The sequence below is a fragment of the Netta rufina genome (genome assembly GCF_964035555.1).
Source record: "Netta rufina genome assembly, chromosome: 3".
Classification (NCBI taxonomy): domain Eukaryota; kingdom Metazoa; phylum Chordata; class Aves; order Anseriformes; family Anatidae; genus Netta; species Netta rufina.
Genome location: NC_140125.1, coordinates 56,745,616 through 56,757,685, shown reverse-complemented (window position 1 = coordinate 56,757,685; position 12,070 = coordinate 56,745,616). Strand labels below are relative to the sequence as shown.

The 12,070-nt window shown below is 39.8% G+C and overlaps 1 protein-coding gene across 4 annotated transcripts in view; it reads right to left on the bottom strand.

Moving 5' to 3' along the window:
• The window catches only part of ARID1B (AT-rich interaction domain 1B), a gene marked incomplete at its 5' end in the record, with an annotated part of 322,379 nt that overhangs the window by 26,555 nt on the left and 283,754 nt on the right, over positions 1-12,070 (bottom strand). For all 4 annotated transcript variants that reach the window (XM_084284568.1, XM_084284570.1, XM_084284569.1 and 1 more), the window contains 3 exons: positions 1,404-1,613; positions 7,058-7,216; positions 7,970-8,079. In XM_084284568.1, coding sequence (XP_084140694.1) covers positions 1,404-1,613; positions 7,058-7,216; positions 7,970-8,079 — 479 coding nt within the window. The remainder of the gene's footprint in view (positions 1-1,403; positions 1,614-7,057; positions 7,217-7,969; positions 8,080-12,070) is intronic.

Sequence of the window (12,070 nt, the reverse complement as noted above, 5' to 3'; positions counted from 1 at the left end):
TATATTAGGTTTCTCTGCCTTCCTCTAGTAACAGCAATAGCTAGCATTTCTGGACTTGAAGGGCCAATGATCTAATTCAGTAGTCAGGTCCTGTGTTGTGAAGTGTACCATTAAACACAGCAGTAAAAATGGTACTAATTGATGTTGGAAGTTTCTTTCCTGAACTAACCAGATAAATCATTAAGATGTACTCTCTTTCTGATGATCTAATTTGATTTCCATATTTTTGACTTAATATTTTATAATTAGTGTAAAATTATATATACATATATATACCATTAAATACTACACAGATATTTATCTATACACCTGTCTTTAAGACCTAGTCTTGCAAAGCACTGAACATCCACAGACATTTTTAAATCCACAGAAATTACGGGTCTCAGCATTTCACAAGTAGCTTCTAGCATCTAGCCAGACTGATCCTGTAGATGCAAAGGATGTTTAGTAAGCATCAGGAAAGGGCAGATAATATCAAATACAAAAGCTAAGTCTGCAAATGCTGACCATCTACTCCTGCTTTCCCTTTTGATGGTGCTAGTCAAAAAACATTTAGTTTTGCTCTGTGGTGGTCAATTATATAGAACCTTACGTACGTTATTTCCACATATCCTTTTGCCAGAGTTCCAGTTAACTGGTGAGAACACAAACGAAAGTTTCTCCCATCTGTGGCACACCAAATAAGCTCAGCAGGAAGAACAAGGCCAGAGAAATTTGTATAATCTGTATTCTAACATTGCACTTTTTTGTTTTCAGCTCTTCCTATTTTCCTTTTCCTTTCTCTCAATTAAGTAAATCACCTTTTCTTTGTAATGATTACGCTTGTAAGGCAAATCTAAATATCCTGAAAGTGCTTTCCAAACACAAGGAGAGCACAGTCTCTGCTTAAGACACAATTGTACTGTGTAGAGACAATTGGAGATGAAAGATTTGGGAAGAAGGACGATTTTCAAGAATCTCTCTGCCACTTTTCTGGAGAAATGAACTGATTTGTCCCAGAGGCAGCATACCTATCTGGGAAGGATGGATTTCAAAATCTCCTTTTTCTTTCAGCTGAATTCCTTTCAGCTCTATCATCTGTTTTGTTACATGTGACTTTGATGCAATGGCCTTTTTCTCTTCTGTTTTCTTAGCAGCACTACCGGATTCCCCTGAACAGGGACCCTGAACAGGCAACAGCTTCATCTGTCTACAGAGCTGGTCAATTTTGATTCAAACAGTAGGCTTTTAGAGCAATTATGCAGCCAAAGATGAACTCCAGACAAATAGAAAAGCGTTAATATGTTGAAACTCTACTTCAACTCTATTGTCAGGGCTGAGAATGAAGTTGTGTAACCAGCAGGAAATATTCTGGAAAATTATGTATTGCCTCTTCAGAAGGTTGACTTTTAAGCACTTCTCACCTGTGCTAAACCTCCAATCTCTTTGACACAGACGTACAGCCTGAACAGGTCCAAGGGCTTCTTGCCCACAGCTGGCAGACTGGCCACAGGTGTGCCCCTCTCCTCCATGAATGTGAGGTACCGGTCTACCCACATCTTGCGCTCTGGTTCGTTTCCTAGTTCATAGACTTTTGTGATCTTCTCTCCAGTTGTGGTAGAGGAACTTGATTTCTGAATTGCAAAAAGAAAAAAAAAAGTTGGGGGAAGGGTGGGAGGGGGAGGGAAAAGAAAGTAAGAAACTCACAACATTGAAAAAGAGAAGATGTCAAACAAACTAAAGCTATCACACAACAGTCAGGAATGAAGGCTACTAGTTCAGGCACAAACAGTACATTCTGTCCATATACTGAAAATTCAGCTTTTTAATTAAAAGGGCCCAAACTCCCCATTTTCATGTTTCTTTCACTGATCTGAACTTTGGATCCCAGAAGGCAAGTTTCTGATGTTGCCTCATTTCATTTTAATAACAGGTAGTTCTCACATAGTCCTTCACGTCCACTTATCTTAAAGTGCTTTGCAAGCAGTGATTTGGGCAAAATAAAACAAACTTGTCCCACTCAACTTATCTTAATCCTAAAAACGAATGAAATGAACACTCTGCCTTTCTACCCAAAGAGTGGCTAGAAAACCTAAAAGTCTTCCACCAGAACAGGAAATGCAGAAGAATATCCTAAAGCATGAATTATGGCAATCTAGTACACTAGGGATTGTACTCGATTTAGAGTCATAAATGGCAATGCTTTATGTCTGTTCACACCACTGCTGGTCAACAGAAAGATGAATGCCTACAGTACAAGGAGATTGGTGGCAAAACTCGCTGTGAATTGTGAATTAGCTGCCTGAGCCAGTAATGCTCATGAGTGGCTACTACTCTCCACTCTTGAATGAGGACAGAAGATGGTCATTTCATATGACCTGCCTAGAGAAGAAGAGTGTGTATTATGACCTGGGGAAAAGCAGGATTCAGAGCAATCAGAGATGAGCCACAGGAAAACTGAAAGAGGTGGAAAGAGCAGAATACTTTCATATGTGGCAGAAGTGCAGGAGTGAAGCCCTTCTGCTGCTGCTGTTGTGGCTTTACAGCTAACAAAAGCTCATGCTATCCTGATGTCCTTTTCTTCTCAATCTAGAGATGGCAGAAAGCACTGAGGCTGCCACAGGGGCTGGAACACAGATCTTCTCACCAGATCTTCTTTTTCCATCTGCGAGCTGGGCTTTGTGCCACATGTGGATGGACCAGGCACTGAGGTGCCTCTGGTCAGACGACGGGGAGGGGCTGTTGGTACTGCAGGAAGACCCTCCTGCTCGCACAGGGTGAAGAGATCTGCTCAGCACTGCGAGATGGAGTGGCCCAGAATTAAACACAAGAGAGAAAGATTGATATGAAGCTTTGGGAAAGGAGCCAAACACATGAAGGGAAACATACGCTTTCTATCTATGTAGCAAAATCCTAATCTTGGTTGTTGATTGCAGTAGACACTTCAAAATCATCTAGTCAATCACTCTTTCCCTTCTTTGCCTTCCCTTACTTTGAACAGGAGACAGTAGTACTCTGAAGTAATCAGTACCTTATTTCTAGTCGAACACTTCTAAACGAGACCCTGGACGTACCTCACGGGTGCTACAGAGCCACCCACTTGTCCTCGTCCCCACACAGCGCTGGTGAGGGCTGGCGCTCCACACCATGAAAGATGTGGTGTGGCAGCATCCAACTGCCAAGGACTCTAAAAGCACTGCCACCATTCATCTTGCACATTAGCCTGGAAAATATGACAGGCTCTGTATCTCTCTCCAGCTGAAACTTGGCAATACTGGAGGGGAGCCAGGAGAAAGGGAACACGAAGCCAGGAGGGGGTGACCCAGCAGTTCCATGAGCCATTGCTGTTCTTTCCAGTGAATGGATATTCCTTTTAATTAAATAAATAGCCTCCTGTAAGGTTTTCTGCCTCCTTTGCAGTAGTCCTTCCTACAGAGAGACACTACTACCTTCTTCACTTAGAAATAAGACACACTCCTGAATCAGATTCAGTTGTGTTACAGATCCTGTGATGCCAGCGTCGAGGCTGAACTCTAAGAGGCTGGCAGGAAAGTTTTCTGACATGAGTCCTGCAGATTTTGATTATGCAATGGAAACACAAACTGACTCTGTAATGGCAAACACTTTACTCAAAGCATCACTTGCCATGTATTTGGGTGTTTCAGTAAATCAGTATAACTCTTTTCAACAAATATACTTTGTCAAGGATTTATTTGGTGGTGGGTGGGAAGTGGGCAGTAGGCAAGGCCTATTGCTACTAATTTGATTTCGTAATGAAAACACGATCACAGTCTTGAACAGCAGAATAAACTGATGCTACTCCTCTAAAACTGCAGCAATAACAAAGTTACTCTACTGTTCATCAGCACTAGCATTAATTTTAATCTTACACCTAAGATGCTAGAGAACTCCTATACAAGTCAAGGTGGGAAATTCCAGCTTTTACCCAGCAAATTTTGTATGGCCTTTTATTTTAACATACAAGGCAACAAAGAAGTTTCTATTTCACTTTTATGGTAGTTCACTATTAAGAATGTTCAGGTTTCCCAGTTTTACATTTTATTTTTCTATGCACTAAGATTCTCTCTTTCAAATCAGATTCAGAGCAGAATGGAGACCAGTTAAGAATTTTTCATTCTGGGTTCTTCCACTGTATGTCTCAAATAATGTTGCTTTTCAGCAATGTGGCAGCAGGCTCTAAAATGACAGTATAATCTGAAAACTTTTCACAGCTTACAGAAGGTAAGAAGTGTTTCTTACTGTGTGAGCTTTCAGGTTGTCAGGCTTTGTAAAATGGGTGCAATTTTCTTCTAAAATGAAATGTTAACTTTAGAAGAATGCACTGGAGGGAAAAATGCTATTCCTCAAGAGTAAAGATCTTTTTCTCTTCTCTATTTTTTATAAATGTAAACATATAAAAATGACAGATGTGTGCAAGCTAGTCTACACACAAACAAACTCTGGATCCACATGGGCACATTCAGCTGGAAGACTAAATTTGCCTATAGGTCAATGTTAACCCCTGGAAAACAGGGGGTTATTACAAGATGATACCATTAACTGATTGTTAGCTCAAGTGAGGGCATAGCAGGCAATGCTGGAAGAACACAGATCGTGAACATTTATTTTGTAAAGTTTGTTGATTATTTGGGTGATAAAAGAATGCTGGTGCAATCCCGTAGCATACACCTTCACTGACTTGGTGGTATCCTATTCTGCCCTCAGTTCCCAGTCATTCTACAGATATGGCTGGCTATGTTTAAATGGGTGATTAAAACCACCCCCAACAAAGAATGTGGATACCAAAGCCAATTCCTCTATTAAATTTCCCTCAGCTCATACTTTATTTTCAATACCTATCCCCTACTGAAGTTGTATAGCTCTAATACAGACCCTTGCATGCTGAGGCTACAGAATCCTTGTGTCGGAGTGACCCTGCATAGTGCAGACCCGCTTTCAAATTATCTGTTAAAGGATTTGAAGATTCTCAGACTGTCAGGGATGAACGCTACATGTAAAATTAGCAGAGCAGAAATGTCCTTTTACCTATACACCTCAAGAGCCCACACAACATAACACAAAACAGTTCCTTTTACATTTTGTTATGGCTCAGTTCCATTCAGAACTGCTGAAAGAGAGGATCCGCTTGGTAGGATCACAGGGACGTTGTGAGTCCATTCACCTTTGCTTTTATCCTCTGCTGGAATGGAGAAGTTGTAGCCCAAGAAGCAGCTCTGGGATTTAACGAACAAATTTGGCCTGTTTTCAAGTGTAACAAAACGCCTGGATCAATCTTCCAGTCTATGTCAGGCTGCTGTTGGAAGTCGATGAAGTTATCCAATACACTGGCCTTCATAGGTAAGAAGAGATCAGCTAATTTACAGCACTCGTTTTTCCATCATTCCAAAGCACTGTATTTATCCCTACCAAGAACCTAGCTGAAGCTGAAGATGTAGCAGCACTTGAAGGGAAGGGCATTCAGAAGAGAAGCTTTTACATCGAAACCGCAAAATTTCTCTGTTCACTTTTCCCAGCACTGTACTCTGCCATATTTGTGAGGGAAGAAAACTCTGCATATCTTCACAATGGCTCTAGGATACGTTGTGCAGTTTTTACAGTGAGCTCAGGAATGCATTGCAGAAGGACTTGATGGGTCAGACAGCCTATGCAATAGCTCTCTTGCTTTCCTCCAGAAAACCTACCTAAAAACGCCATTACAAAGAAAACGAATCCCAGTTTTGGTACTACCCTCTTAGAAACACTGTTAAGAATGAGACTTTGTGGGAACAAGTAACACCAGCTGCCTTCTGAGACCCAAAGTTGCTGCCAAATAAACATCAAAACATCGAGGTGGTGCATTTCATGCCACGCTGCCCCTCTGCTCAGGGCATTCACATCTGGCTTTTGGATGGGTAGACCTTTGTTACTCCAATTGGCCTTCCTCCGTTTTTAAGACATATTCTGTAACATATCACTTTGTGAAAACTGAATTGTTATCAAAGAATTGTTGCTATTTTAAGTGAACATCAACATTGGAAAAAAAACACACTTTATATTTCTCAAAAAATATTGCAGTATTTTTCTACAGAGAAACTATTATCATTATTATTTTTAGCAGAAAGAAAATAATAGAACAACATACATTTTCCTATTAAAAAACGCAAAAAGCAAAAATGGCCAAGTAGACATTTGCTTCCCATAGGCCATATAGTCTTATGTCAACATTCTCTTTTCTATATATGTCTATATATGCACATAGATTGCTCTATGTGCATATATATATATATATGACATTTATTTTTTTAGTTCCATGCATATCTCTCAGGTTTTTCTTGTACGAGAATGACTAAACATTATTCACCTAAAAATAGTTTTCTAAGAACATACACACACCAGTTTTATTCTACCCACAATCTGGGTTATTTCTAAATAATTGAAAGAAGCAAATCAGAAACAATTTTGTTTTAGATCATATCCTGAGAACCTAATACATGTATTTCCACAATTCAAAATATAAAATGTTTTGAAAATATACATGGCAGCTTTTTTGTGGTGCAAAGTCTACAATTCAAACTTTCACGTATCTTTTTTTTCCCCCCATTTCCTCCCTTCCCTCCTCCCGGCCCCAAATAACACTAGCAAAGACAAATGCAGCAACCAGAGTGAAGACAGTTGTGTGAAGGAGTTTGGGCCCAGGAACAGAAATGGATTTGTCCTTAACAACACAGTCCGCATGCTTGGAAGCTGATGCATTAACAGGATGTTTTCTTCACAACAACTGCTGTATTACCAGACAGCACACTTGCATGATGCACGCAATTTTACTCTTTCTTATTTCAAAGTACCGTTGGGACAAATTTTGCCCTTGGATAAGCATGCTCGGGCCCCACTGAAGCCAGGCAGTGGAACTTACAGTCATGTGTCCGAGAGCAGAATTTGTACCCAGTGTTATAAAGAAAGAAAACTGTTTAGTGGATAAATAATGAAGAAAAGGAATTTATAAAACAAACAAGCAAGCATTAAAATATAATTAATTACAAAAAAATAAACAAAAACCAAAAAAACCAGAGCCACTTACAGGGCTTGATGGAGTCTTTGGCCAGCCTGGGCTGCTAATGCTATCACTTTCATCTCCATGAAATGAGGAGATGCTAGCAGAGCTTGGGGACATTGGGGAAGGGACTGGCAGGTTGCCTGGGGTTGGGGGCTGAGAAATACCCTGAGAGCTGTAGCTATCCTGTGGTAGAGGAATAAAAAAAAAATAATATGACAAAGGCAGGGCAAACTTTATTAAAAACAAAAAAAAATACATCCAGTTTAACAGACTGACCAATTTTTTATATATAAAATATATATAAACAGAGAGACACATACAGAAAACACACACATATATAAATATATTTATATATATATATAAAGTATTAAAACAACATTCTTAATTAGTATAATTTGGAAAGTTTGCTGGATGCTTGGCTAAAGTCACTAAGCCACCATGCTTATTTCAAGCTCACATGGAATGCTAAGCATGGGTTTCCCCTTATGAAAGAAAGAAAAAAAACACAAGCTGTTCACCTTATTTTATCAAATAAGGCAGGAAAGCAAAATATTAAAGTATGTTGCTGCTGCTGAGGCGGCCAAAACAGGAAGCTATAACTGAAGGCAGAGAAAAATGGCTGCAAGGATTAAAACCAGGCAAGACCCTTCTTCCCCACCCACCTGGCACAGCCGAATCCCCACGCAACTTTTGGCTTGGGATGCTTTGCCCCCGCAAGTTAAAATGCCGTAAGAACTAGTAACTTTCAGATCCACACAATGAAGTGAAAAAAAAAAAAAGAAATAATAAAAAAAAAAGAAACAAACAAAGAGATTGCACGTGAATGGAAAGGCATGCAGGAGAGAACAGAAGTGGGTAGGCCAAAACCAGAAGATGGAGACAACACAGCAGACTCCTGCGGGCTGAACCAACACCACGTGCGGAGGTGGTAAATACCTTTGACTTGCTCTCGGGTTGAGGGGCTCCTTCTTCTTTGCCATCTGCTTTGAGAGGAAGGGGTAGTTTGGACTCACCGGGTGTCATCATATCTGCAAGACCCATAGGTGCTAATCGAAAACAGGAGAAACAGTTAAGCATGACTGTGCTTGGCTCGGTAGGAAAAAAACGCTTCCTGCTGCCAGCCTGTGGCCACACGTGAAGCAGAGGTTATCCCACCTCCGTCCTCTTATCCTAGCATCCGGAAACCTGCACACCTCTTCAGTGGGAGTGAGGAAATAAAAGGAAAGCGAGGAAATAAAAGAAAAAAGAACAAAGGGAGAATGCAAGCACCACACAACAACGATAAAAAACACTTTACGGAGGAAAATTTGTTTCTCATGGCGCTGCTGGTCTGCAGCTACCCAAAGACATTTTACCAGTACAGTTTACCAGACCAGCAGACTACCTCAGTTACTCCTGCACTTTCCCTTTAGCAACAGACTAACGGAGACGAAAATGACGTAGATTTTACTTTCAATTTTGAATCCGAGAAAAAGGCTGGACTTCCCAATTGCGCTTCTGCATTAAGACTGGCGTCCAGCAGGTAATTGCTGCCCCGACTATCTTCAGGACGAGTTGCTCAGCCTTGTGAGCTTTAACTACAGAATTACAAGCTGCAAACTCTGCTCTGAGAAACAGCAGTCAACTTTCCCCCTCCTGCCAAAATGAGGTGGGACTATAATGAACGCACAAATGTCTTTCCCTGATAATGGCACACAGTTGCTTCCCAGGGGTGTGAGGAGTTTAAGTTTTTTTTTTTTAATATATATTTGAAGATGTGAGTGCTAAGTATAGTATTATTGCTGCAGAGCTGCTGGGTTGCTGGATTTCTAGAAAGATGCAAGAAGAAACATTCAGATAAATACAGAGAAAATACTGGGCAGAGCAGATGCTAGGAGGTGCCATGACATTGAATCAATGCAAATAACCAAAGAACAACAGCAAGACACCAGGCGATTCTTTTCCTGCAGAAAACCATGTGCACAGCATTTATGAAAGGCTGGATTATCTTCCCTCCCTCTCCCTCTTTTTTCTCCCCCTCATGTCCTGCTTTCAAAGAAGGATCTGAGATAAGAAAAACATAGGCTAGGATAACCTATAAAGAAAGAAAAAAGGAAAAAATACATATCCCAAGCTCACAAATTTTAAGAATCAGCAAAGCATCGTTGCTTAAAAAAAATAAAAAAGGGGAAAAAAATAAGAATGTGATCATTACCAGACCTAGTGTGCCTCTGCAAAATGACAATGCTGGCTCACACTAGGCAGCAGGCACACTGCGTAGCAAGCCAAAGAGAGGAGGGGGAAAAGAAGCTTTAAAAATGCTTCACAGATTGCCCACTACAAAATGATTATTGCACATATTCATGTATTACTATGTTTTAGAAAATAATTAGTTTTAATTACAGCAGTGAGAGCATGAGCAGGACTCTGGCGAATACGCTGGCAAGCTTTGCAGTGCTAATTTGCTAATATCTTTAGCATCACTGCAGGTTGAGACTATGGGTCTGCCAAAAAAACCTACCCAGCCATGTGCCATGTGAGTTTACAACTGTATGCTCAATATTCAGCTTTGAACTGCTGGTGTTTTTCATGGGCACATTTTCTTGTTTTTTCAAAGCACATTTGTAGCCCAATCAAGCCCTTAAAGTCATCACAACACATAAATCATAATTGAGCTTAAAAAAAAAAAATTTACTTGCAATACTTAAGACTTCAAGAATTGAACAAAAAGCCTTTTTCAAGTGATGCAGCTGCAGAGAAAATCTATTGGGATCAGCTAAAAATGCTGTTATTTTTATGTATGTGTGTGAAACCTCAACAAAACAGCCAAGCAATATTATACTGGGAAGCCAGCATCCACTACGCATGTGATTTGTATGCATTTTGCCCTTACACTGTTTGGAGAGTTGGGGCAGCTTGTGACCATTATGGAGTGAAGAATGGCAGCCTAACACATTTTAGTTTTGAATTCTTCAGTTTTAAAAAAAGTTACTTTTCTTTCAGAGATTTTTTTTTAAATGTACATAGCAAAATGGTCAAATGTATGCCACAGTCTGGTTTCAAACTGGGATGCAAAACTGTTATACAAAATCCATTTTAACACATATCATGCTGTGAAAGTGCTAAAAAGACATCTTAGTTTTAGTTAAAAGCAAGCCAAAAATGACCCTTCTCCTCTCAAGCTATTTTGGAGAGGTCAAACAAAGTAAAGTTAACGACACTTCTTCACCAGCGTTCTGCATGGCTAAATCCTCTGTTGATCTCTCACTGTTATCTAGGTTGGCACATTGTATTTCTATTGTGAAAGAATAGCATAATTCTGCCCATTCCTGGTAGTCCTGTTTCCATCAGAGCTCCTTTATAAAATCTCTTCCAGCGAGGTTTCAATTAACATCTCATGTAAAGGGCAAGGGACTCTGGTCTGCAATGAACCACATATTCTGGCTGTATTATTCAGGTTTGGGAATGTAAAAACACCAGTTCATTTTGTGTACTGCATATTTCTTGTTTTGTGGTATTTGCATATATAATTTCGTCTCTATCAGGAGTTGGAGACAATTATGAAGAAATTAATATGGCTTCACAAATCTGTTCCACTTTCTGTTCTAAATTATTTTCTTCATCTACATCACTTTCTATTCTAAAGAGGAGAACTGCAAGGGTTTTACTAGCAAACTGTAAGGTCTCCCTATAGCTTTTACCTAACATGTTTCCACAGCTACTTTTCCATCCACTGTTGAAATGCTGTTTCATAACTTCTTGCAAACGTATTCTCCAGTGATTTGCAAACAGACACTCCTTCACTTTTTAGCAAAGCAGTACAGCAAGAACATTGTTTTGACCCTTTCTGAGCAGTGAAATACTGTTATTGTCACAAAAGTGCTAAATTAAGACATGCTCTCTTTCTACATAGGTACTAATAATTCTGTGTGTGAAGTACAGACCGAAAGATAAAACATTCTAGAGAAGAGGATAACAGGGAAATTTTGACTTAAAAAGTGCTGTAGCATACTGTGAATAGGTCTCAAGTACTAGCCTCTGGCTTATTAGAAGAATTTAAGAGCTAGAATGGTTTCAAAAAGCAAGTATGGGTCAAGGTCCTGAATTAACTATTCCACGCTGAATTTAATGTACTCAAAGGCATATATTGACAAGAGTGAAACTGCAGCAAAGTATTCTTTTTTGCTAAAGGCTGCACTATCAGTCCCAGAAGATGATGAAATACTGTAAGAGCAGCAATACACAAACATTGTTTTTCTCTTTATTGCTAGTGCAATAACAAATCACGCTCTACAAAACAGAATATTACATCCTTTGTAAGACATTTCTCCCTCCCTCCTGCCCCTAGCACTCTCCCTCCAAAAAAAAAAAAAAAACACAAAAAAAAAAGAAACAAAGAAAAAGCAGAGAATTTATGACTCATATGGAGCTGGCAAAAGAATCCCCACTGCTTTTATACCCCAAAAAAACAACACAACAGAGCAGGGACAACAGCAGAACAGCATTGCCTAACATCCTGCCATAACTGACCATTCCCCTGTGGGTAGAAGCACAGCCGATGATGCTCGGGCTCCTTGTTGTGAAATGGGTGTGCAGGCAGCCAAGGATGTCAGCGCCACCCCTCCTTTCTGCCTACCAACCCTCTGGACTGTGGGATGACAAGTGCATGAGTTTTGGGATGTGGGTACGTGTACTGTAAGAGCTGGCTTGGCTTACAGTTACACGGTGACCACCAAATTATGGTCATTGCCTGTATGGGCTACAGGTGATGCGATATTTAACCTGCTACCAACTACTGGTGTCCTCTGAAAACTGTGTTTAAATGTGCATTATAGAATAGCTCACATGGAGGTACGTGTCAGGGAAAAAAAAAAGGAAAATAAATGGAGTTCTTCATTCTTCTGAAAAATGAAAACCAACCAAGCCGCAAAACAGAGAAAAACAATTTAGATTTCTAAAAAATGCTTCACATTTATAAATATAATTGCTGTTTCTATCAGGGGTTCAGCCAAATAAACACAAAGTCAAAAATACATTTTATATAAAAATGTAAACGTT